This window comes from Podarcis pityusensis (genome assembly GCF_964106645.2).
Source record: "Podarcis pityusensis genome assembly, chromosome: 13".
In the NCBI taxonomy this organism is placed as follows: Eukaryota; Metazoa; Chordata; class Lepidosauria; order Squamata; family Lacertidae; genus Podarcis; species Podarcis pityusensis.
This window is the reverse complement of record NC_138038.1, coordinates 9,089,199-9,114,339: the sequence shown is the minus strand read 5'-3', so window position 1 is coordinate 9,114,339 and position 25,141 is coordinate 9,089,199. Positions and strand designations below refer to the sequence as shown.

Below are 25,141 nucleotides of genomic sequence, written 5' to 3'. Positions count from 1 at the left end.
AGAGATTCATTTTAAATAAAAGCACACATTCTACTCATGTAAAAACACCAGGCAGGCCCTACAAATAACCCAGGGATGCATTTTAAATAAAAGGACACATTCTGCTCATGTGAAAACACGCTGATTCCCAGACTGTCCGCAGGTCGGATTTAGAAGCCGATTGGGCCGCATCCGGCCCCCGGGCCTTAGTTTGCTTACCCATGCTCCAGACCTTCCCTTTTCTGTGGTCCATCTCACCTCCCTAGGAATCAGTCCCAACACTTTAACACTTCACTTTCAAAACACCATTGCCTCTATATACAGTGATACCTCTGGTTGCGAACAGGATCCGTTCCGGAGGCCCGTTCGCAACATGAATAGAACGCAACCCACAGTGGCGCGTTTCTGCATGCGCGGGCTGCAATTTGCCACTTCTGCGCATGAGCGTGACATCATTTTGCACATCTGCGCATGCGCGAGCAGCCAAACCCAGAAGTAACCCTTTCCGGTACTTCTGGGTCGCCGTGGGACGCAACCTAAAAAAAGGTATCATGAAGCAAACGTAACATGAGGTATGACTGTACATTACTTTTCCCTTGCCTAAACCACAGTTTATGGTGGAGAAGGGAAATATAATCAGGAGCTTAGCAAAAGGTAGGTGTGTTTAACCCTTTCACACATAGGTAAAGGTAAAGGGACCCCTGACCGTTAGGTCCAGTCGTGGCCGACTCTGGGGTTGCGGCGCTCATCTCGTTTACTGGCCGAGGGAGCTGGCGTACAGCTTCCGGGCCATGTGGCCAGTATGACTAAGCTGCTTCTGGCGAACCAGAGCAGCGCATGGAAACGCCGTTTACCTTCCCACCGAAGCGGTACCTATTTATCTACTTGCACTTTGATGTGTTTTCAAACTGCTAGGTTGGCAGGAGCAGGGACCGAGCAACGGGAGATCACCCCGTCGCGGGGATTCAAACCACCGAACTTCTGATCGGCAAGTCCTAGGCTCTGTGGTTTAACCCACAGCGCCACCCGGGTCCCTTTTTCCTTTCACACATACTGCGGTTCAAATGAAAACCATCATTCAGCACACACGCACACAATCACACACATTCAGGACTTCCCTCCTGGCTACAGAATATTATTTGGGTTCCAGAAATCTGGAGGCAGCATTGATCTTCCGCTTGCAGCTTAAATCAGCAATGGCTGTGTGCTGAATCTATGTGAAGCATCTCAGGATACTCACGGCATGGTGTAGAACGTAAGGCTAAGTACTTTATTTTGCAATTTCCTTGGGGGTTTTTTGGAAAGGAAGCTCATGTAGATGAAATATCTTAGGGAGGGGAGCAGAATTTAACTTCCCTCCTCACATTTTAAAGTATTCTCCAGTTTTTGCTCAGTTCGTCCTCCCTTTTGCCTCACCCCGCTGCCACTGTCAGTATTCTTATTTATTATTATTATTAGCTACAGACACTGCAGACCTGACTCTGGGGGCAGCCATCTTTTTTGTAGGCTTCCGTTGAGGAAGAGACAAATAAGGCCTGCAGGCTTTGCTTTTCCTATTGAAACAGTGGGGCAGCTTCCACCATATATAAAACCATAATTAAACATTGAAAAACTTTCCTATATGCAGGGCTGCCTTCCGATGGCTCAGGGGTCAGATAACTCCATAGCTTCAAACATTTGTCCGATGAAAATAGGGGCGTCCTAAGGAAAAGCGGGTCATTCCGGAATCAAATCAGAAACTGGGACGGCTTCTGCAAATCCAGGACCGACCCTGGAAAATGGGGAAACTCGGAGGGTCTGCATTTATTTAAGCTAACCTTCCCCATGGAAGTGAGCAAAACCTGTTTCTGAGAAAGCAGGCTGAGAATTGCACTGCTAGACTTAGACAGAAGGTTGTTTAACCTATCTGCCTTAACTTTAGATACAGGAGCAGCTGATATTTTGGGTTCGTTGCTTTCTGAAACAGATGACGCAGCAGCTTTCAAAAGCAAAACTAAATATATAATCTTGTTTGTGTGGTGGGTCTATACACCAAACAAACAAGCAAGCAAGCAAGCAAGCAAGCAAGCAAGCAGACCAACTGATAAGCTCAAGGTAAGGTTTCTCTATCCTGTTCTAATCTTGTTGTCTTCATTTCAACTCTGCTTAGCGATATGCGCCTTTCATTCCATGACCTTTAGGTCTCTCTGCTGACAAAACTCCCCGCTTCCCAGTCGACCCAACTTTGGTCCATAAAAGTTTATGCCATAATAAAGTGGCCTGTCTTAAAGGTGACCGGGAGGGTTTTGTTGTTTTTCCCTCAACAGATAAATACAGGGCCACCCCTCTGGAATCCCGAGGCATTTGTTTCCACAAATCAGGACTGCGGTCACGATTTTGTAAACTGCAAAACGAAACCACATTCCACATTCGCTTGTGATCACTGTTGCTTTTGTTCGGCTAATTGCGTATTTTAAAAGTGCCCAGTGTTTTGGGAGCAGGCAAGGCTGCGATTCATAGCAACACCAGGAGCAGATCATAGTATTTTGGTGAACGAGATGAATCTGAACGCACACCATACATTTAAAACATACTACCCCTCCCAATAATCCTGTGAACCAGGGGTAGGCAACCTAAGGCCCGGGGGCCGGATGCGGCCCAATCGCCTTCTCAATCCGGCCCCCGGACGGTCTGGGAATCAGCGTATTTTTACATGAGTATACAGTGGTATCTCGGGTTATATACGCTTCAGGTTACATACACTTCAGGTTACAGTCTCCAGTAACCCAGAAATAGTGCTTCAGGTTAAGAACTTTGCTTCAGGATGAGAACAGAAATCGTGCTCCGGCAGCCCGGCGGCAGCAAGGAGGCCCCATTAGCTAAAGTGGTGCTTTAGGTTAAGAACAGTTTCAGGTTAAGTACGGACCTCTGGAATGAATTAAGTACTTAACCCGAGGTACCACTGTAATGTGTCCTTTTATTTAAAATGCATCTCTGGGTTATTTGTGGGGCCTGCCTGGTGTTTTTACATGAGTAGAATGTGTCCTTTTATTTAAAATGCATCTCTGGGTTATTTGTGGGGCATAGGAATTCGTTCCTATTTCCCCCCCCAAAATGTAGTCCGGCCCACCACATGGTCTGAGGGATGGTGGACCGGCCCACGGCTGAAAAAGGTTGCTGACCCCTGCTGTGAACTGTAATTTACCATTCATGGACCTACAATTCTAGCACCTTTCTCAAACTACAGTTCTGATCATTATTTTTTTAGGGTGGGCGAGTGTCTGGTGTGTCCTGAATCTTGCAAACGGACAACTTTGTTTAAAATGTTGGCATTTCTGCTATTTTGACTAGATGTGTTTAATGTATGAGGGACGCGGGTGGCGCTGTGGGTTAAACCACAGAGCCTAGGGCTTGCCGATCAGAAGGTCGGCGGTTCGAATCCCCATGACGGGGTGAGCTCCCATTGCTCGGTCCCTGCTCCTGCCCACCTAGCAGTTCAAAAGCACATGAAGTGCAAGTAGATAAATAGGTACCACTCCGGCGGGAAGGTAAATGGCATTTCCGTGCGCTGCTCTGGTTTGCCAGAAGCGGCTTAGTCATGCTGGCCACATGACCCGGAAGCTGTACGCCGGCTCCCTTGGCCAATAAAGCGAGATGAGCGCTGCAACCCCAGAGTCGGCCGCGACTGGACCTAATGGTCAGGGGTCCCTTTACCTTTACCTATTTAATGTATGTATTTTAGTGCATTAGCTTTCATAGAATCAAAGAATCTTAGAGTTGGAAGGGACCCCAGAGTCATCTAGTTCAATCCCTTGCCATGCAGAAATCTCAGGTTAAAGCATACATGACAGATGACCATCCAACCTCTGCGCAAAAACCTCTAAGGAAGGAGAGTCCACAACTTCCAGAGAGAGACTGTTCCACTGTCGAACAGCTCTTACTGTCAGAAAGTTTACCCCCCAAATGTTTAGTCGGCATCTCCTTTCTTGTAACGTGAATTGTAGAGCTGGGAGGAAGTTATACAACCCCCGAGCCAAGGAGATGAGTAACTATACAACCTTTGGAAGACATCTGAAGGCAGCCCTGTACAGGGAAGTTTTTAAATGTTTAATTATATTGGAAGCCACCCAGAGTGGATGGGGAAACCCAGTCAGATGGGCAGGGCATAAATTACTATTATTATTATGGAATAAGATGTCCCTAAAAGGGACGCGGGTGGCGCTGTGGGTTAAACCACAGAGCCTACGACTTGCCGATCAGAAGGTCGGCGGTTCAAATCCCCACGACGGGGTGAACTCCCGTTACTCAGTCCCAGCTCCTTCCAACCTAGCAGTTCAAAAGCACGTCAAAGTGCAAGTAGATAAATAGGTACTGCTCCGGTGGGAAGGTAAACGGCGTTTCCGTGCGCTGCTCTGGTTCATCAGAAGTGGCTTAGTCATGACCCGGAAAAACTGTCTGCAGAGCGGACAAACGCCAGCTCCCTTGGCCTGTAAAGCGAGATGAGCGCCGCAACCCCAGAGTCGTTCACAACTGGACTTAAGTGTCAGGGGTCCTTTACCTTTATGCACAAGGCGGTTTACAAGATGAAGAACCAACAAAATATTTTTTTATTTTTTTTAAATGATTTTTATTAAGGTTTCAATAAAAAGTTAGACAGAAAAACATAGAAAAGAAATACACAAATGCACAATACATAATCCAAAAAAAGAAGAAAAACACAAAAAAAGAAAAAGCAAAAAAAGAAACAGAGCAATTAAAAACAATATCACTTTTCATTTCCGTTTTTGAATTTACTTATTTTCTGGACTTCTTCATACCTCCCTCTTTTGTATTCCAGTCCAAATTGTTTGTCCAGCATTTTCTTTTCCACTTTTTTAATCCAAATCTTTAATCTTAATGTAATATAACATCAAAATTTTACCTCTTAAGTACCAAATTTCCATTTCCTTAGACTTCTTTAATCCTAATCTTTAATCTTACTGTAATATAGCCTTAAAATTTTACCTCTTAAGTACCAAATTTCCATTTCCTTAAACTTCAAGATGAAAAACCAACAAAATAAATAGAACACATCTTACAACAGTCTGTCCCAATACAAACAAGTCAATAATAAAAAATATGACTTAAAATAAACAACAATATTCAACAATTCATTAGAATATAATAATACACAATAAAATAAATTCTCAAAATACCAGCAAATAATAATTAAAGAGCAATCCCCCTCAACCATTATTCTAAATAATTACTAACAGCTGCAAATTCCTGCATTGCAGGGGGTTGGACTACATGATCCCCAGGGTCCTTTCCAACTCTACGTTTCTAGGATTCTATTCTTTGTAAGCCGCTTTGGCATTTATTTGAATGAAAAGCGGCATAGAAACTGAATCAATCAATCCATCCATCCATCCAGGGGTCAGGTCCCGAGGCAGTGTGGGGCAAAGAGAAGCCCCTTGCCCTTGGGAAGATGTTTCTTCTGCTCCTCTGGCGTCTCCTTTCCCCTCTCCAGGTTCCCATGGGACTTCCGATAGGCGAGCGCGGCGCTTAAGCCTGCGCGCAACGCCCAGCAGGGGCCGCCCTGAGGCCGAGCGAGGGCCGGCTGCAGCAGCAGCAGCAGCGGCGAAAGGGGAGGCGAGAAGTCAGCGGACGAGTCCCGGGGAAGGGAGGAGGAGCAGGAGGAGAAGGAGGCGTTGCACTGCAGCACCAGCAGCTCCGGACCAGAGAGGAAGGAAAGGGGGAGAGAGAGAAAGACGCGCGCTCCTCGGAGCAGCCGGAGGAAGTGCCGCCGGCTCCGGATCGCAGCAGCTCCTCTGCCCGCCAAGGCCGTCTCCAAGCGGGGCGCCAAAGCTCCCCACCCTCCCGGCGCCGCGGTCCCCCCGTGCGCAACAGGGCGCGCGTCATGGCGCACCGGGGTGGCCGGGCGCTCGCCGCCTTTCTCCTCGCTGTCACGGCGGCAGGTAAGCGCGGCGGGGGCTGGAAAGTCAGCAGCGCGCTCCGAGCCTTCCCTCTCTTTTTCAAAAAACCAGGCTTGCCGTCCTTAACCCCGCTTTTCCTTAGGAGGGAGAGAGGCGCGCAGAAGGCGACGCGACTTGCTTTCTTGGGTAGTCGGGGGGGAGCGCTGCGCTCTTGGGAGGCGTTGGTACCGGCTTGGAAGCGCACGAGGGGGGCGGCAGAGACCAGAAATAAACTGGGTGGAAGGAGCCGTCTGGAGGTCCCTGGGGGAAATGTAGATTTCTTTACGCGCGCCTTTCCTTCCCCCAAAGAGCGCGAGGACCAGATTTCCAAGCGCAACGTTTTGGGCGCGATCGGGCTGCAGTCCCTAAGCACTTGCGCTTGAAAGTATGGGACGCGGAAACCAGGGGCGCTTACTTGCGAGTAAGGAGGGCCAGGGGATGCCAGTGAACAGGGCAATATTTAGAAGCCGATGGTTTGCATTTGAAGGGATGGTTTGGAGTCCTAAGCACTTGCGCTTGAAAGTATGGGACGCTGAAACCAGGGGCGCTTACTTGCGAGTAAGGAGGGCCAGGGGATGCCAGTGAACAGGGCAATATTTAGAAGCCGATGGTTTGCATTTGAAGGGATGGTTTGGAGTGAATGTGGCCAGGCCCATCATCTCTCCAGGTTCCTCGAAGGAGGGTGCGCGCGTGTCCTCGTGGACGGGGGTGGGGCACTTATCGTCAAATATTTGGCGGAGAAAGAGGAGAGGTGGTGTGGAAAATCGAAACTTAAGCGTTGCAAAGGTGGCTCTCTTGCTGGTGAGAGCAGGAATATGAAGCAAAGGGTACTGTGCCGTGCCCAGAGTTTTACTCAGCAAATTGCAATGGACACGGGGTTTATTTCGTCTCTGTTAGGTAGGTATGGCTAAGTTGGCTGCCTCCTTGTCATGGGATAGCAACTAAGAAGCAAAGGGTTAAAAAAAAAATGTCCCTAATTTTCCCTTCTATGAAGTGTCAAGAGTTGTATACCTGTGAAAAGTTGAGCTGGGGGGCGCAGTCATTAATAGCAGAGGGCTATTTCATAACTTTTGTAAAAGCCTACATCTAAAGTGACTGCGTCCAACATATATTTGCAAATGCACCTATTGTTTTGGCGTGTTAGTTGAAAAGCCAGGATTGGCTGCACGTCAAGTATTAATTGGGTGGCAAACTCTCACTTAGCTGCTGTTTATTCCATTTATACATGGATCAGTGCCACAGTTAGCTTCTTTCCTTGTGTTGCTACAAATATCCTATCCTTCTTAAACCCAGATCAGTTTTCAAAATATTCATTAGGCTATTTTAAATGCTATACTTAAACATAGCAACATACCAGATACCTATGCAAACCATATAACTGTAAATAAATCCCTTTTAGAATCATGACATTTTAGAGTTTGGAGATCATTGCAGACGGTTGGTCACTAGATGACTACCATTCTATGAATCTGTAACTCCCTATTTAGTGTACTTCTGAGAAAACATGAGTAAATCCTAACATAAAATATTAGCATTGCACTGCATGATTTCCGTAATTGGTTAACAGTAGTAGTCACAACATCACCCAGAAATAGTAGGCAAACAACATTCAACTCTTCATCACGTAGGGCAGGCATAGTACAGCAGCACAAACAGAGCTGTGAAGACTGTATTCCATGAGCTAAAAAAATAAGTTTGTACCCATGTTGTCCCATTTCTCTTCAAGTTTCTTTGGTAATCATTTTGTGTACACATGGGTTCACCATTCCCTTTGGCATCCTGTCTCCGCCACCACTTTTTTTGTTTCGTAGAGATTCCATGCTGGGAAAGCTGAATTGTAACCTATAGGTAAAGGTAAAGGACCCCTGACAGTTAAGTCCGGTCGCGGATGACTCTGGGGTTGCGGCACTCATCTTGCTTTACAGGCCAAGGGAGCTGGTGGTTGTCCTCAGACAGTTTTTCTGGGTCATGCGTCCAGCATGTCTAAGCCACTTCTGGCGAAACCAGAACAGCGCACAGAAACGCCATTTACCTTCCCGCCAGAGCGGTACCTATTTATCTACTTGCACTTTGACGTACTTTCTAACTGCTAGTTTGGCAGGAGCTGGGACTGAGCAACAGGAGCTCACCCCGTTGCGGGGATTCGAACCGCCAACCTTCCAGTCGGCAAGCCCTAGGCTCTGTGGTTTAGACCACAGCGCCACCCGCATCCTACTGCCACCTGCATCCCATAACCTATAGATTATGCCTATTGGATAAATTGGCCTAAATCTGTTCCTGCTTCCCCTCGCCATTTCTTCTTCTTTTTCATAATTTTTTTGGCTCATGCAAAGCTTGATGACGGATGAAAAACTAAACCCCCAAACACTGGAGTGCCTCCCCCGAATACCAGGAAAACCTTTTCAGCAACTCCTTGGACTTCTGAGATTTCAGCAGGTGTTGCCTGCATACTTTCAAGCAGACTGCTCCATAAGGGTTAGCGATTTGCTTTAAAAGGTGGGGTGAAAACTGCAGTCCTATACACACTTACCTGAGGATACATTACACTGAACTCAGTGGAGCTAGCTTTTGAGTCAACAAAGCTGACTTCAAGCTCACAGTACCATATTATTGGGCTTTTCTGTGCTTTTTTGAAGCATTCAGCTTTAGAGGGAAGCAGCCTAGCTGCCACAGGCTGGGGTTCTTCAAGTCAGACTCAAGAAAGGGCAAAATTTATTTGGTCTGAAGTACAGTGGTACCTTTGTTATCAAACCTAATCTGTTCCAGGAGTCCGTTCGACTCCCGGAACCCTTCGAAAACCAAGGTGTGACTTCGGATTGGCTGCAGAAGCTTCCTGCACTGTGTTGGATGTTGGTTTCCGAAAAACGTTCGCAAACTGGAACACTCACTTCCGGGTTTGCAGCTTTCGGGAGCTGATTTGTTCTGGAGCCAAGCTGTTTGACAACCAAGGTACCACTGTATTGGAGTGGTTCGGGCCAGCCAACCCCAGAATTGGAGTTTCTCCCAAGCAGTACTAAAAGAATGGTTCACTTTGTATTGGAAGTTTCGCGCAGTTTATCAGGTCAGTTGCCGTCACCAAAGCAATTTGCCTTCAGGGTCCAAAAATAGTAGAATTCCATTGCTCACCGAAGGTGACTGTCACAGTGCAAAGTACGCAACCATGAGATGTTTTTTCCCCTTAAGAAACAGGGGATAGATGTATTGGCCTACCTACAACATCCAGTAAATAATTGAAAGCAGCCAGTGTTACAGCAGAAGGTCAAAATGTTCAACATACGATTCGGAGAATTACCTTTACAGAGTAACTCAGTACAGGATTTTGTTCTTGAAGGGAGCTTGGGAGAGAATGACGCCTTGGTCGCTGGTTGGCAGAACTGCCACAGCGTCAGAGAGAAGCAAGGCTGGGATCTTTAACAGATGTGTAAAAGAAGGAATTTTGGCAACTCCTGCAGCCAAGCTGGTGCCAAATGTCTTGCTCTGCTTTCCTTGGAACCACATCAGTAAGAACGAGAGGGGGTGGGTCTTGTCATCTGGGCAGCCCAGGACCTCCAGACACAGTGCCCAGACCAGCACCCCAGGGAGGTCACTTCAGTGATTCTAATGCAGCAGTTTGGCTTCACCCTCAGAGGCACACTCCATTGTCTCCTGTGATGCCAGCAAGTGGATGTATACTGGACCATCCCCACAATAGGACGCGGGTGGCACTGTGGGTTAAACCACAGAGCCTAGGACTTGCTGATCTGAAGGTCGGTGGATCGAATCCCCGTGACGGGGTGATCTCCCGTTGCTCGGTCCCTGCTCCTGCCAACCTAGCAGTTCGAAAGCACATCAAAGTGCAAGTAGATAAATAGGTACCGCTCCGGCGGGAAGGTAAATGGCGTTTCCGTGCGCTGCTCTGGTTCACCAGAAGCGGCTTAGTCATGCTGGCCACATGACCCAGAAGCTGTACGCCGGCTCCCTCGGCCAATAAAGCGAGATGATCACTGCAACCCCAGAGTCGGCCATGACTGGACCTTTACCTTTACCTTTTATCCCCACAATATTCCACTTCATTGGTTTTCCTGCTATGTTCCCCCAGGTTAACCATGTTCCTGCTGTCAAGAGGGCCGTACTTGCACTGTACAGTCTTCCTCACACTCTACAATTTAGCTAAACACAGTTAGTCGCAAGCAGCTTGCTCAAAACAAGTCGCTGAACTTGTTTGGGGCTGCAAGCTGTCTCCAAGGCAGCATCATCAAAGCTGTGCTTTTCGTTTTCCCAGTGCCCGCTTTCTGGATCTTTTCGACAGCGGTGGCAGGCGGCGTCTCCCCATTCTGATGCTTGTTGTTGCATGGTTTTGTGGTTGCCTGGAAACAGAAAGGCTTTTCTGCTTGTTGACATAATTTGCGTTAATTTGCCCTTTCCTTTGTTCCTGCAGTATTTATTGTTGTACAAAACAAACTGGGGACCCAGGACTTTTAAGCGAGTCTTGGGACAAGCCCAGCTTGATGAAAGGTATCCAGCAGCTTCCACTCTCACAAAGTATTTTGCAAGCTCACTTGAACCTCGTGCTTTGCTTCAGAGCGCAGTTCCTGACAGTACAAGCCCATATGGCACTTTGTCAAATCTTTCTCTCAGATAATCAGCTGCTGTGAGTGGATCACTCTGTCCTTATAAAGTCATACTTCGGGTTACAGACGCTTCGGGTTGCACAACACACCGGACCAGGAAGTACCGGAACAGGTTACTTCTGGGTTTTGGCGCATGTGCAGAAGCACTAAATTGTGCTTTGCGCATGTGCAGAATCGCAACCTGCATGAGCAGAGACACGGCGTTGCAGGTTGCGGACGTTCGCATCCACTGTATTGCATTCAGGCTTTGTCAGAGATCCGGTTCCTTTTTCTCTTGTTACCATGATGTATGTATAGACACCTGCTGGTGAAGGACAGAATTGTAGGGTTGGAAGGGAACCCCCCCCCCGCCCCAAGGGTCATCTAGTCCAACCCCCTGCAATGCAGGAATCTTGACACACAGCCCTCCATCCATTTGATAACTTTTCATGCACCTGACAAAGTGTGCAGTAAAACGGTTGCACCTTCAGTGTGATCCGAAGTGGGTGAACTCAGCTATGTCATCCTGGATAGCTCAGTTGGTTAGAGCGTGATGCTGATAATGCCAAGGTTGCAGGTTTGATCCCTGCATATTCCTGAATTAATAATAATAATAATAATTTATTTATACCCCGCCCTCCCCGGCCAGAGCTGGGCTCAGGGCGGCTAACACCAATAAAATCACAGTAAAAACATAATAGGGGGGAAAGAGGGGGGGCAATTTAAAATACAGGTTAAAATGCAATTTAAAATGCAGCCTCATTTTAAAGTAGCTGATAAATCAAGACCATAAGGGGAGGGAAACATAAGGGTCAGACGGAGTCCAAACCAAAGGCCAGGCGGAACAGCTCTGTCTTGCAAGCCCTGCGGAAGGATGTCAAGTCCCGCAGGGCCCTGGTCTCATGAGACAGAGCGTTTCACCAAGTCGGGGCCAGTGCTGAAAAGGCCCTGGCCCTAGTTGAAACCATTCTAACCTCCTTGAGGCTCGGGACCTCCAAAGTGTTTTTATTTTGTGAATCTCAAGGTCCTCCATTCTATGATTGTTTTCGGTTTTCTAAATAATCAAGTTATTTTGCAAAGAGCCATCTCCTTGCAATCCAAAATAGCATTTTAATCTTTCTCCCCTGGACTTTTGAATAGTTTAAAAGTGGTAGCCTGGATCCCATTCTGGGGTTTAGCTTCAACTCAGTTACTTGTAAGAAGCAGCAGCTGTTTGTTACTTACCACCTGACTTTATGGCATCCTCTGCATGCGGAATGACTTTTGGCACCATGCAATTCTTGCTTAGTTATCCTGTAACTTTATAGGTCCAAAATTCACCAAGGAAATTGCAGGCCGCTTTAAGGACACTTTAGCCTTTTGTGAACCTTGCTTGCGTGAAAAGGCGTGCAAACTTTCCTCCTTGCCCCTACTTACCTGGACAGTGAAAACAGTTTATAAGTCCTACCTTTTCGTGAGTGTTTATGAGATCAGCAGGGAAACCTGCTGACCCAAAGCTTTGCGTATTTTCTCTTTCCACTGTGACACTTGGATCTTAAGATTTTTATTTTGCCTTAATTTTGTGGAGGGCAAATAGATACCTATTTCCTTCTTGAATTAGGAAGCCCGGCTCTGACTGCATCTAGTCAGTTGTGACTTGCCTGAAGTGGGAGAAATGAAATGTAACAGTGGTAACTCTTCATTTTGTTTTTTCTTTTTAAAAACAAAACAAAAACTGCTTCTTATACAGTGGTACCTCAGGTTAAGTACAGTGGTACCTCGGGTTACATACACTTCAGGTTACATACGCTTCAGGTTACAGACTCCGCAAACCCAGAAGTAGTACCTCGGGTTAAGAACTTTGCTTCAGGATGAGAACAGAAATTGTGTGGCAGCAGCGGGAGGCCCCATTAGCTAAAGTGGTGCTTCAGGTTAAGAACAGTTTCAGGTTAAGAACGGACCTCTGGAACGAATTAAGTACTTAACCCGAGGTACCACTGTACTTAATTCATTCCAGAGGTCCGTTCTTAACCTGAAACTGTTCTTAAACTGAAGCACTACTTTAGCTAATGGGGCCTCCTGCTGCTGCTGCTGCGCCACCAGCACAATTTCTGTTCTCATCCTGAAGCAAAGTTCTTAACCCGAGGTACTATTTCTGGGTTAGCGGAGTCTGTAACCTGAAGCAAATGTATCCCAAGGTACCATCTTTCAGGGCAGATTTACAAACCTTTGGATAAACATAATAAATAAAAGCACAATTAGAAAACAACACAAGCCTTTATAAAAGCCCAAGAGAATGAAAGGGTGTCTGGCTGGGACTGAGCCTCCCGGGGGGGGGGGGGAGAGTTTAGAAGATAGGAGTGGTGTGCAGAATAAATCCGCTGGCATTGCACATGACTGCTTCTAAGGAATGGGTGTGTGCATGTGTTGTTTTAAATTATATTTATTTCATTTCTCTGTTTTTCTTAAAAAACATTTTGACAACAATACAAATCCAATATTACAATAAACAAAAATGTTTTGACTCCCTCCCCTTTTGCGGTTTCTTATTTTATTTTAATTTATAACACTGCATTTTCTTCATTACTCCAATTATTAACTACGCCTTGGTTTCCTTTTAAGTTTCATTTTAACTGTTTGGTTTAAGTTAATCCTACTAATGAACTTTGGTGCGTACAATAGCATTTCAAATAATCTACAATTTCCCCCCAGTCTCTGATGAAGTTTCTCTCCTTAGTTCCTTATTGCTCCCGTTACAGTGGTACCTCGGGTTACATACGCTTCAGGTTACAGACACTTCAGGTTTCAGACTCCGCTAACCCAGAAATAGTACCTCGGGTTAAGAACTTTGCTTCAGGATGAGAACAGAAATCGTGCTCCGGCGGCACAGCAGCAGCAGGAGGCCCCATTAGCTAAAGTGGTGCTTCAGGTTAAGAACTTTGCTTCAGGATGAGAACAGAAATCGTGCTCCGGCGGCGCAGCAGGAGGCCCCATTAGCTAAAGTGGTGCTTCAGGTTAAGAACAGTTTCAGGTTAAGAACGGACCCCTGGAACGAATTAAGTTCTTAACCCGAGGTACCACTGTAGTTTAATCTGCTATTCCTCCTTGGTTGGTACAGAATCTTCTTTCCATCTGCGCAGGTGTGATCCTTCTGACTCCTGTAGAGCTGGGGAACAAATCTGGGGATCCATTTCTGATCGATGACCTCCAGGTTCAGTTTAAAAAAACAACAACCCACATTTCATCAATGATAGCCTGTTCCACCCCCACCCCACCCCCACTATGTTGTAATGTATATTATATATACATTAAACATACATACAAACAAACAAACATATAAACATTATATATACATGTGTGTGTGTGTGTGTGTGTGTGTGTAGTGATTGGTACCCCAAGTCTACCCAAGATTATATCCCTCTACATAGAGGTGAGGTGGGTAGCAATTTTTTTTGGGGGGGGGAGACACCTGCCATCACCTCTTGACATCTTTTCAGCCCTTGGCAGAATATGTTTTAATTTTACAGGTGTTTCAGCGTTACAAGTTTCCTGCATTGGAAGGGGTGGCACTAGGCCAGCGGTTCCTAACGATTTTTTTGGCTATGCTCCACCTAAGCATCTCTAAAACCTTGATGCCCCCCCCCGGTGACATATAATTCTGATTATTCAAAAAGTGAGCTCTTATTCACGTGGAGGAAGCCCAAAAGGCCATTCACTGTTAATAACTCATTCTTTAATTGCCCCCCTTAAAAATCAGATTGCCCCACTGTGGGGTATGTGCCCCACATTAGGAACCATGGGACTAGGCGACCCAATTCTATGATCCCATGATGCTAAGTTTCTCATCTGTGGTAGAATTTGCAATGGGTGCTTGTAGCCTGTTGTCAGTTTTACTGTTATAGTAATAATATTATAATAATTTATTATTTATACCCTGCCCATCTGGCTGAGTTTCCCCAGCCACTCTGGGCGGCTTCCAATCGGGTGTTAAAAACAATACAGCGTTAAATATTGAAAACTTCCCTAAACGAGGCTGCCTTCAGATGTCTTTTAAAGATAAGATAGCTGCTTATTTCCTTCACATCTGAAGGGAGGGCGTTCCACAGGGCGGGGGCCACCACCAAGAAGGCCCTCTGCCTGGTTCCCTGTAACCTCACTTCTCACAATGAGGGAACCGCCAGAAGGTCCTCGGAGCTGGACCTCAGCGTCCGGGCAGAACGATGGATGTGGAGACGCTCCTTCAGGTATACTGGACCGAGGCCATTTACGGCTTTAAAGGTCAGCACCAACACTTTGAATTGTGTTTGGAAACATACCATTGTGTTTGGTTATCTGTTGACACACTCCTGTTGTCGCTGGGCTTTGGCATGGCATCTGTAGACTTCCGTGAGTATGTCTTGATGCTAGGGGAAAGGCATAAAAATATTAAACAGGTAACTTAACTCCTATGGGCCAAAGCAAAACACTATATTTGTGGTGTTGGCCTTCTCACCTGTCCCTGCTGCACACAGAGACGCATTTCTCCATACGCAGAGAAAATAGATTCCCCGCTATATATGCACACTTTTAGCCACTCAGCCACCATAGTGACAAGCAGTTCGTTCCCATCCCCCCCAGTTTTACATAGGGACAGCTGTTTCCTGCAGAAACCGCGCATGTGTTCACATGCCCTGTACATAAATGAGATACCAGCGCCGTGTTTCTAGAAACGAACTCTCAGCACTCAGCAATACAGTGGTACTTCAGTTTAAGAACAGTCCTGTTTACGAACGATTTGGTCTACGAACTCTGCAAAACCGGAAGTAGCGTCCTGGTTTGCAAACTTTACCTTGGTCTAAGAACGGAAGGCGAATGGCGGAAGGGCACCGGCGGCGAGAGGCCTCATTAGGGAAAGCGCACCCCGGTTTAAGAACGGACTTCCGGAATGGATTAAGTTCGTAAACCGAGGTACCGCTGTACTTAATAATTCTGGATCTCTTCTGGTTCCCACCAGAAAAAAATGTGGCACTTTGCTTTGACCCCTGTAAGAAATCCATTGCTATTCTTTTAAAAACCTTAGATGACTAGTTGTGGGTCCTGCCCCTTTTCTGAATAATGGTTCTTCAAATCCCTGTGGGCTGCAACTGAGATTTAACTGTTAAGGCATTTTCTTTTTCTCATGCACTCGAGAAAAGCTTGTTAAATGCAGGACCGGCGTGCCTTAAGAAACAAACACTCCATTTTGAAAAGCAGGGTGGCGAAGAATAATTTAGAAGGATTTGATGCTATGAACTGTTGTCTTAATGAGATCAAAGCTCATGCTGAGATGAAAAGCTACAAAACGAGCCAGTTGCCTCATTATGGGTTTAAATTCTGAACTAGTGCCCTGTTGCTGCTTTAATGTACAGGCGGGTGACAGCAAACTAAACAATTTCAGAAATCGGAAGCCTGGCTGCTGGAACCTGAGGGCACTGTGGTGACATGAAAAGAATACCGTATTTTTTGCTCTATAAGACTCACTTTTTCCCTCCTAAAAAGTAAGGGGAAATGTGTGTGCGTCTTATGGAGCGAATGCAGGCTGCGCAGCTATCCCAGAAGCCAGAACAGCAAGAGGGATTGCTGCTTTCACTGTGCAGCGATCCCTCTTGCTGTTCTGGCTTCTGAGATTCAGAATATTTTTTTTCTTGTTTTCCTCCTCCAAAAACTAGGTGCGTCTTGTGGTCTGGTGCGTCTTATAGAGCGAAAAATACGGTAATCATTCAATAAGTTCAACATTTAGCAGCATGGCTTTTGAGCCCACTTGAGAACCCAAAATGTTTGCTTTTACAGTTCTTTTTGGAGTTCCCCCGCTATAGAGCTGATATCTTGAGTTCTTGGGGTCAGAAGAGACGCAATTCCATCTCCTTTGTTTGGCAACCGTTGAGAAGCCATCCTTTTAAAACCGCTTTGGACAAAATGGGAACTGTGTGGAAGGACGATACTGTCTCTCAGGTCAGTACTTCCCTCAGACTGAGACAGGGCTCCACGATCTTTTCAGGCTCAAGGGCGGAACATTCCGGAAATATAAGGAACCGTCACAGTCACCAAAAAATGTACCCATTTCACAGAAGAAGGATGTTGTTGTTCAGTCGTTTAGTCGTGTCCGGCTCTTCGTGACCCCATGGACCAGAGCACGTCAGGCACTCCTGTCTTCTACTGCCTCCCGCAGTTTGGTCAAACTCATGTTGGTAGCTTCGAGAACACTGTCCAGCCATCTCGTCCTCTGTCGTCCCCTTCTCCTTGTGCCCTCCATCTTTTCCAACATCAGGGTCTTTTCCAGGGAGTCTTCTCTTCTCATGAGGTGGCCAAAGTCTTGGAGCCTCAGCTTCAGGATCTGTCCTTCCAGTGAGCACTCAGGGCTGATTTCCTTCAGAATGGATAGGTTTGATCTTCTTGCAGTCCATGGGACTCTCAAGAGTCTCCTCCAGCACCATAATTCAAAAGCATCGATTCTTCGGCGATCAGCCTTATTTATGGTCCAGCTCTCACTTCCATACATCACTACTGGGAAAACCATAGCTTGAACTATACGGACCTTTGTTGGCAAGGTGATGTCTCTGCTTTTTAAGATGCTGTCTAGGTTTGTCACTGCTTTTCACCCAAGAAGAAGGATAGGCAGTGCTCAAACTGGCAAAACACACACAATGCCCCGAACTACCAAAACACAGGGGAAAACAAACAGGCAATACCCCACCACCATATTGGGGGGGGGGTGCTCAGCACCAAAATAATAATAAATAATAAGGAAAGCAATATACACCATTCCCCCCCAAAAAACACCCACACACAGACCCGCCCCAACACAACAGGGATTCCAGCAGAGAATGACAAGAAAGAAGGTGGGCTGTTGGTTGGCCTACACTTCATTTCCAGTCAGTCCAATCACTGTCCCCAAAAATATAAATGGCAGCCGCCAAGGACAACAGGTGCTTCAGGCAATCTGTTCGATTGAGCCTACACCCTGATTTGTTGGCACAAAGTTTGCAAGGTGATTAGACAGCATCAACTATATATTGATCATTCATTCTGATTTGCTTGTGGGGAGGTTAGACGAATCTTCGCCAAGGAGTTGTTTTTGTGTGTGTTTTTTTAAAATTTTTAAATTAATTTTCCAAATTTATAACAAACAGATAGGAAAAAGAAAATAAATAAAACATAAGGAAATGGAAATTTGGTTTTTAAAAGGTAAAATTTTAATGTTATATTATATTAAGAGTTAAGATTGGGATTAAAAAAAGAGGGAAAGAAATTGCTGGACAAACAATTTGAATTGGAGTACAAAAGAGGGAGGTACGAGGAGGTCCAGAAAATAAGTAAATTTAAAAATGGAGATGAAAAGGTGATATTGTTTTTAATTGTTCTACTTTCTTTTTTGTCTTTTGTTTTCTTGTTTTTTTTTCTTTTAGATTATGTATTGTATATTTTAAATTGTGTATTTCTTTTTTATGTTTTATGTTTAATATTTTATTGAAACTTTAATAAATATCATTAAAAAAAAAAGAAAATAAAAAAACAAACAAACCAACAAACATTTATCCTGATTATAGTAATTCCACTTTTGTTAACATTGTTAAGTGACTTTCTCGAATCCCCCTGGCTGAGTTTCCATATAAATCATTGTAACAGTTTTCCAAAACTACTTTCACATACTTGGTCAATTAACATCTTACTTTCTTTTCATTTTTAACTTTAACATAATGTTTTACACATCACATTTTCAAATCCTAGGCCTATTTGGTACTCGCAAGTAATTCTGTTTATATTATCTTAAGATATTTAGCTAAATAGTCTTTGAATTTCTTCCACTCCTCTTGGTGCTCCTCCTCCCTCTGGTCACGGACACTTCCGGTCAGGTCGGCTAGCTCCGAAAATTCCATCATCTTCATCCTCCATTCCTCCACTGTTGGTACTTCTTGTAATTTCCAATTTTTGGCCAGCAAAATTCTAGCTGCAGTTGTGGCATACAAAAACAATCTAACATCTTTTGGGGGCAATTCCAAATCTATTATTCCAAGTAGAAAGGCTTCTGGTTTCTTAATAAATGTATATTTCAACATTTTTTTCAATTCATTATATATCTTTTCCCAGAAGTCTTTCACCTTGGGGCAGGTCCACCATATATGATAAAAAGTACCTTCTTTTTCTTTACATTTCCAACATAGGTTATCAGTCTTATCGTAAATCGTTGCTAATTTTACAGGGGTTAAGTACCATCTATACATCATTTTCATAACATTTTCCTTTAACACCATGCATGCAGTGAACTTAACCCCTTTCCTCCACAACCTTTTCCAGTCTTCAAACATTATATTGTGTCCAACATCTCTTGCCCAATCTTGCGCCAAGGAGTTGTTATCCCACACTTATCTAGTGCATTTTCCCATCCCTTTCCCCATAGCTTTTGCTACACGGTCCGCTTTTAAATGCATATTCATAGTGGAAACACCGTACGAAAACAGGCTATGTGCTGTCGCAGTCGAGGCCAAGCCTGCCAGAGGAGTTATCGGCTGGCTTGCACAGTGCTTTGGTGACAGAAAGCAGAGACCAGTAAACTCAATAAAATAGGCCTGGCAGTGAAGCTTATTAATGTGGTGATGGGATGTCATCTCCTAAGCAGCAGCTGCCCAGAACTATAGAGCTATAGAGAGTGATTTACGCAAGACCGAGAGGGATGCGTGACTCCAAGAATATGCAATCTAATTACTTGGAGGGAATGCAGGCTGCTCTCAATCGTAAACAGATAAGCCTTTCTTACGGGAAACTTAGAAGAAACCTTCCCTTCTTCAACTCCCAGTATAACAGAGTATGCTGGGGGAAAGATTATAGCTCAGTATTGCTGTCCCTGCAAAAAATATCCTCATGCCAAATCCTGGGATTTTCAGAAAACTTTGCGTGGCAGCCAAAAAGGCACAGAGGGGTTTGAGACACTGACCTGTTTCCTACTGGTGGGGGCATGTTTAAAAGTCACCTGCAGATAGAAAACTGGTATATCAAGGAGAATATTCTGCTGGAATTCTCCTCCCCGGCAGCTGGTTTTCCAGGTCCAGGGATTTGGAGGGCAGAAATGCGTGGCAGGGCATTTCGCCATGCAAATTCCGGTCTGTTGTGGTACATCCTCAGACATAGGCATAGGTTTAGCATCTCAGCGAGAATTTAGTCCTCTCGGGCAGCATGTTCCGGTGGTTGTCATCCATTCAAGATCAGAACTGGTTGCTGTTGTTACAGTGGCAAGTGGTTTTGAGCGCCTTGCTGCCTAACCCAGGGGTCCCCAAACTAAGGCCCGCAGGCCAGATAAGGCCCGAGGAACTCGTTTATCCGGTCCGTAGCGACCTCCGCTGCCTGCTCTTACCAGCACTGCACTGCGCCACTGCCCACTTCCGGGTCGGAGGAGCACTGGAAATAGCTTGTGCGCATGCGCAAGCGTTATTTGGGCATGCACAAGGGTTATTTGCACATGCACAAGCGTTATTTCTGGTGCATATCCGGGTCGGAGGAGGCCCGTGCACATTCGCACAAGCTACTTCCGGTGGTCCTCTGACCGGGAAGTGCGCCGGAAATAGTGTGTGCACACGCGTATGGGCACACGCTCCTCCGCCCTCTGGCCCACCGTGCGATCGGTGCTGAAGACACCTGCCCGAAGCACGGTAAGTTTGCTGACCCCTGGCCTAACCCATGACGTGCGAATTTAGAGACTGGCTGTTGTTCCCCCACACGCTATAGGGCTGTTGCATCAGATTGATTGCAGTTTAGCATATAGCCTCTCAAGTCTTCCATCTCCCATAAAGCCTTCCTCCAAAGGAAAGTCTTAATATATCTATGCTGGTGCCAATTCTGCAACATAACGCAGCAGAGAGTTCAAGCGCATTAATCTCAATCGATATAAAAGCAGCAGAAAACAAACTCACTTTGTCGTTCCCCTCAACTACCACTCAGTACTTAACTTTGGCTGGATATAAATTATGTCATGAAATGTGCTTTATGACATTTATGCCTGCCTCAAACACAGCAAGGGAAAACCTGAATGTAGTAAGTGCTTAAAATCATAGAATTGGCCCTCCAGCTATTTTGGGACTACAGTTCCCATCATCCCTGACCACTGGTCCTGTTAGCTAGAGTTGATGGGAGTTGTAGTCAAAAAACAGCTGGAGGGCCAAGTTTGACCATCACTGAGCTGGAGAGTAGGCCTAGAAACAAGTGCTTATCAGCAGATGGACAGTTCCAGCAAAGGAAACGACAAGTGAAAAATAAGCAACCCATGTTTTAACAATGCATTGCAAAAGCGATTATTAGCTGCAGAAAGGCGATAGTGTGTTCTCTCATCAAAATAATAAAAACACCTGGATCCTGCTGCTGTCTGATTTTAGTACCGTATTTTTCGCTCTATAAGACGCACCAGACCACAAGACGCACCTAGTTTTTGGAGGAGGAAAACAAGAAAAAAAATATTCTGAATCTCAGAAGCCAGAACAGCAAGAGGGATCGCTGTGCCGCGAAAGCAGCAATCCCTCTTGCTGTTCTGGCTTCTGGGATAGCTGCGCAGCCTGCATTCGCTCCATAAGACGCACACACATTTCCCCTTACTTTTTAGGAGGGAAAAAGTGAGTCTTATAGAGCAAAAAATACGGTATATGCCCATCATATGGATAGAGATTATCACAAGAGCAATTCACACCACCTTTGTTCATTTTTAAAGACTTGGCGTGAGAGAATTTGCTCAGCGGTTAAAGCAAAAGCTTAAGTTTGATTTAAAAATAGGAGAACGCATTGGGGCTCACAGGTCATCAGGGTGTGGGGTGGGAATGGGGTTACCTCCTGCAGCCAATTGGAAACCGCATCTTGGTTTTTTAACAGTACCGGGAGTCGAATGGACTTCTGGAACCCATTCTGTTCAAGAACCAAGGTACGGCTGTACTACAAGTTTCAGCCGGAGGACCAAGATTCTATATAACTGGATATAAGCACACATGTATGCTAAAATTTGTTCCAGTGGCCTCTTCCATTTGAGCAAGGTGTCATTCCATTTGAAACATTTCCCGTCATTTCTCAATGTACTCTGGTGCTTGAACCAGAGGTCACATTTACGTAAAACCCTCAATTTGAGATATCCCGAAGCTAGGGGATGGGCTCCACAGAGCAGATAAAATAAAAGGGAAAACAGAAGAATTTTTAAATAATAGCATCTACTGCCGCCATTGTGCGACTAAATGCCGTATCTCTGGAATGGAAGGGCCAGACAAGGCATGATCCGAATTTTCCACATGCATCCGGCTTGTTTATTTGTGTTAACTTCAAAGCAGCTATAGGAGACTGTAAGCTTTGATTAAGGAATTGGCACTGGGGGGAGGGGGGGTCTGATCCTTTTCTCCCATGGTATTTCCCTGATTTAATCCCCCACCCCTTGCAAAACATAACAGAAAACCCCTTATTATCTTCACAGGGTGAAAATAGAAAGGTGCAACGTCAGGCTCAAATAGCAGGTTTGGGAGGGCAGATTTTAGATCAGGGAAATAGCTGTGTCACATATAGTTTCACCCTGCCTTCAGCAAACACAACACTCAACCTTGCGACGTCAGCACAGGTTAAATTTCCCAGCAAAGACCTTATTAAGCAGAGAGTTAAAAGAAAGTGATTTTTGGGGGGTTGGCTACGGAAAGTAAGTAAGAGGAAAGTCATCTTGACATTTTACTGTACAGAAATGAAGATGTGAAATTAAGTGTCCCGATAACAATAAGCTACAGAGCATTTTAGTAACGGCCAGTTCGTGACAGCTTTTCCACCCTCGAAGCAGACATATCTGCCTTGTCTCTGTTTTCTTGCCCTTTGCATGTGTTCTGTCAATTACGGAATGTTACAGGCTTGTCATCAAGCAAATCTTGATTGTATTTTGGCAATGCCTAGGTTTGAAAACCAGTTCAGACATCCCTGTGGGTCTGCTATCGCAGCTCGTCGCTGCAGCAAGGCAACGTCTCAAGTTACAGACTTCACAGAAAATTACAGCGGCTACTGTATTTCCGTGGCTTGAAACATAACAATATGCTTCCCTCCCTCCCTCCCTCCCTCTCTCCCCCCCCCCCCATTTTGTCCCTACATCAAACCTTAATTGCTGCAGGAAATCATTCAGAATATAATGGCTCTACCAGCGTTCTGTTTCTGGATTCAATCCCACTCAGGGCTGAGGGCCAGACAGAAACATTATAGGCTTGATAAGGATATCTGGCTGTTTGGGTTTTTTTGCTCATTCACAACAATCTGCCCTGCAGATCAGAGAGGTGATGCTCTGGGATATGGTTTTGACTCTTTTCCTTCTGTGATTCATCCCACCTAAACCAGGCATAGGCAAACTCGGCCCTCCAGATGTGTTGAGACTACAATTCCCATCATCCCTGACCACTGGCCCTGTTAGCTAGGGATGATGGGAGTTGTAGTCCCAAAACATCTGGAGGGCCGAGTTTGCCTAGGCCTGCCCTAAATTAGCTCTGCAAAGGGGGGAAAGGCGAGGATAGGGGAGATTTTTCACTGGAGAAAAAATTCCATTGCAGACATGAGGAATAGCACAATCCCGCCATCATAGGGCCTTGTACCAAGTGAGACCATTGGCTCATCCAATTGCCAATCAGACTGGCATCTTTTCCAGCCCTGCATGCAGCTACTGGGGACTGGGGAGAGGACATTTTGCGTGCAAAACATGTGCTTTGACCCTCCCATCTTTAGCACCCCTGGAGTTAGGATTTGGAGGAGTTTGGATTTGATATCCCGCTTTATCACTACCCGAAAGAGTCTCAAAGCGGCTAACTTTCTCCTTTCTCTTCTTCCCCCACAACAAACACTCTGTGAGGTGAGTGGGGCTGAGAGACTTCAGAGAAGTGTGACTGGCCCAAGGTCACCCAGCAGCTGCATGTGGAGGAGCGGGGAATCGAACCCAGTTCACCAGATTTCGAGTCCACCGCTCTTAACCACTACACCACGCTGGCTTCCACCCTGGTGGAATGATAGCAAACGGAATGACCAATATAAAATGAATATGAATGAACTTTATTACGGTCACAGACCAGGATAAAAAACAAACGAAACAAACAAACAAACAAAAAATATAAATAAAATAGCAGTTAGGATTTATTTTTTTAACCAATAATTGTTAGAGCAAATAAGGACAAAGAAACAAGCATAGGATAAAACATCTGAATAAAATACAAGATTAAACACGGATAATGGATGGATAAAAACTGATAATTAAAACAGATAAGAACTAAAAACAAATAAAAACACGCAGTTAAGACAACTGTAAGAGCATAAGAACTAAAAGACTCGCAGTTAAAACAAGTATAAGAGGCTGCAGAGTAGAAGCCTCTGAAATAGAGGACACTCACAACATTAGAAACCGACAATTAAAACAGACAATTAAAACAATGTGCAACAATAAATTTAGAAACAATGTACAACAATAAACTATCTCAGGGAGTTGACTCAGAATCACCCATGGAACCGAGTTTGGGGATTTTCATGCCGGACTATTTTGAGTTGGGCGATGGTCTGCGTCTACAGATTTGTACACAGAATCTGGCGACCAGATAATGAATATGATTCTACAAAGCAATTTGCTACCAGGCTCTTGCATTGCTAAAGCTACTAGGGCTGCTGCTGTATTTCTCTGAAGGGGACTGGATGAGGACCGGTAGGGTGGAGAAGTCAACGTCTTTTATCTGTTCACCGTCACAGTTTGGAGTGGCCCTCATAACTCCTCCTCTGTTGCCGTTGCTGCTGTTCCAGAGAATCTTTGGCAACCCAAAACCGTTATCAAGCGCCAACCAGCTAATGCAGAAAGACAGATGGAGCAAACAGGCCTTTCACCAGCCAGTGAGATCCGAAACTTATTATTTCTTGAAGGGCACTTTGAAAAGAAAATAAAATTACTCCCTTCTACTTCTTGCCTTGGGAGAAAGGTGATGGCAAACCTAGACAGCATCTTAAAAAACAGAGACATCACCTTACCAACAAAGGTCCGTATAGTTAAAGCCATGGTTTTCCCAGTAGTGATGTATGGAAGTGAGAGCTGGACCATAACGAAGGCTGATCGCCGAAGAATTGATGCTTTTGAATTATGGTGCTGGAGGAGACTCTTGAGAGTCCCATGGACTGCAAGAAGATCAAACCTCTCCATTCTGAAGGAAATCAGCCCTGAGTGCTCACTGGAAGGACAGATCCTGAAGCTGAGGCTCCAATACTTTGGCCACCTCATGAGAAGAGAAGACTCCCTGGAAAAGACCCTGATGTTGGGAAAGATGGAGGGCACAAGGAGAAGGGGACGACAGAGGACAAGATAGTTGGACAGCGTTCTCGAAGCTACAAACGTGAGTCTGCCAAAACTGCGGGAGGCAGTGGAAGACAGGAGTGCCTGGCGTGCTCTGGTCCATGGGGTCACGAAGAGTCGGACACGACTAAATGACTAAACAACAACAACTTCTTGCCCATATTCCTGTCCACCAGGCAGCCCAGAAACCTAAACCACTGATAAGAAGTGTAATAACAAGTAGCCCCAAAACCTAGTTAAATTTTGATCGGCAGTAACAAACATTAAAAAACAACTATTCAGCCTTCTGAGGGTTGGGAGTAAGGAAGCTGACAGACTTCAGACTGAGAAGCCAC

At 45.4% G+C, this 25,141-nt stretch overlaps 1 protein-coding gene across 2 annotated transcripts in view; it reads left to right on the top strand.

Moving 5' to 3' along the window:
• Positions 1-578: 578 nt before the first annotated feature.
• Positions 579-25,141, top strand: part of PARM1 (prostate androgen-regulated mucin-like protein 1) — a 40,231-nt gene continuing 15,668 nt past the window's right edge. The window contains exon 1 of one of the 2 annotated variants that reach the window (XM_080977028.1): positions 579-633. In XM_080977028.1, the coding sequence (XP_080833154.1) occupies positions 594-633 (40 nt within the window). In that variant the 5' untranslated portion in view covers positions 579-593. Of the gene's footprint in view, positions 634-5,545; positions 5,916-25,141 lie in introns of those variants that run through there. The other variant, XM_080977027.1, reaches the window with a different exon arrangement.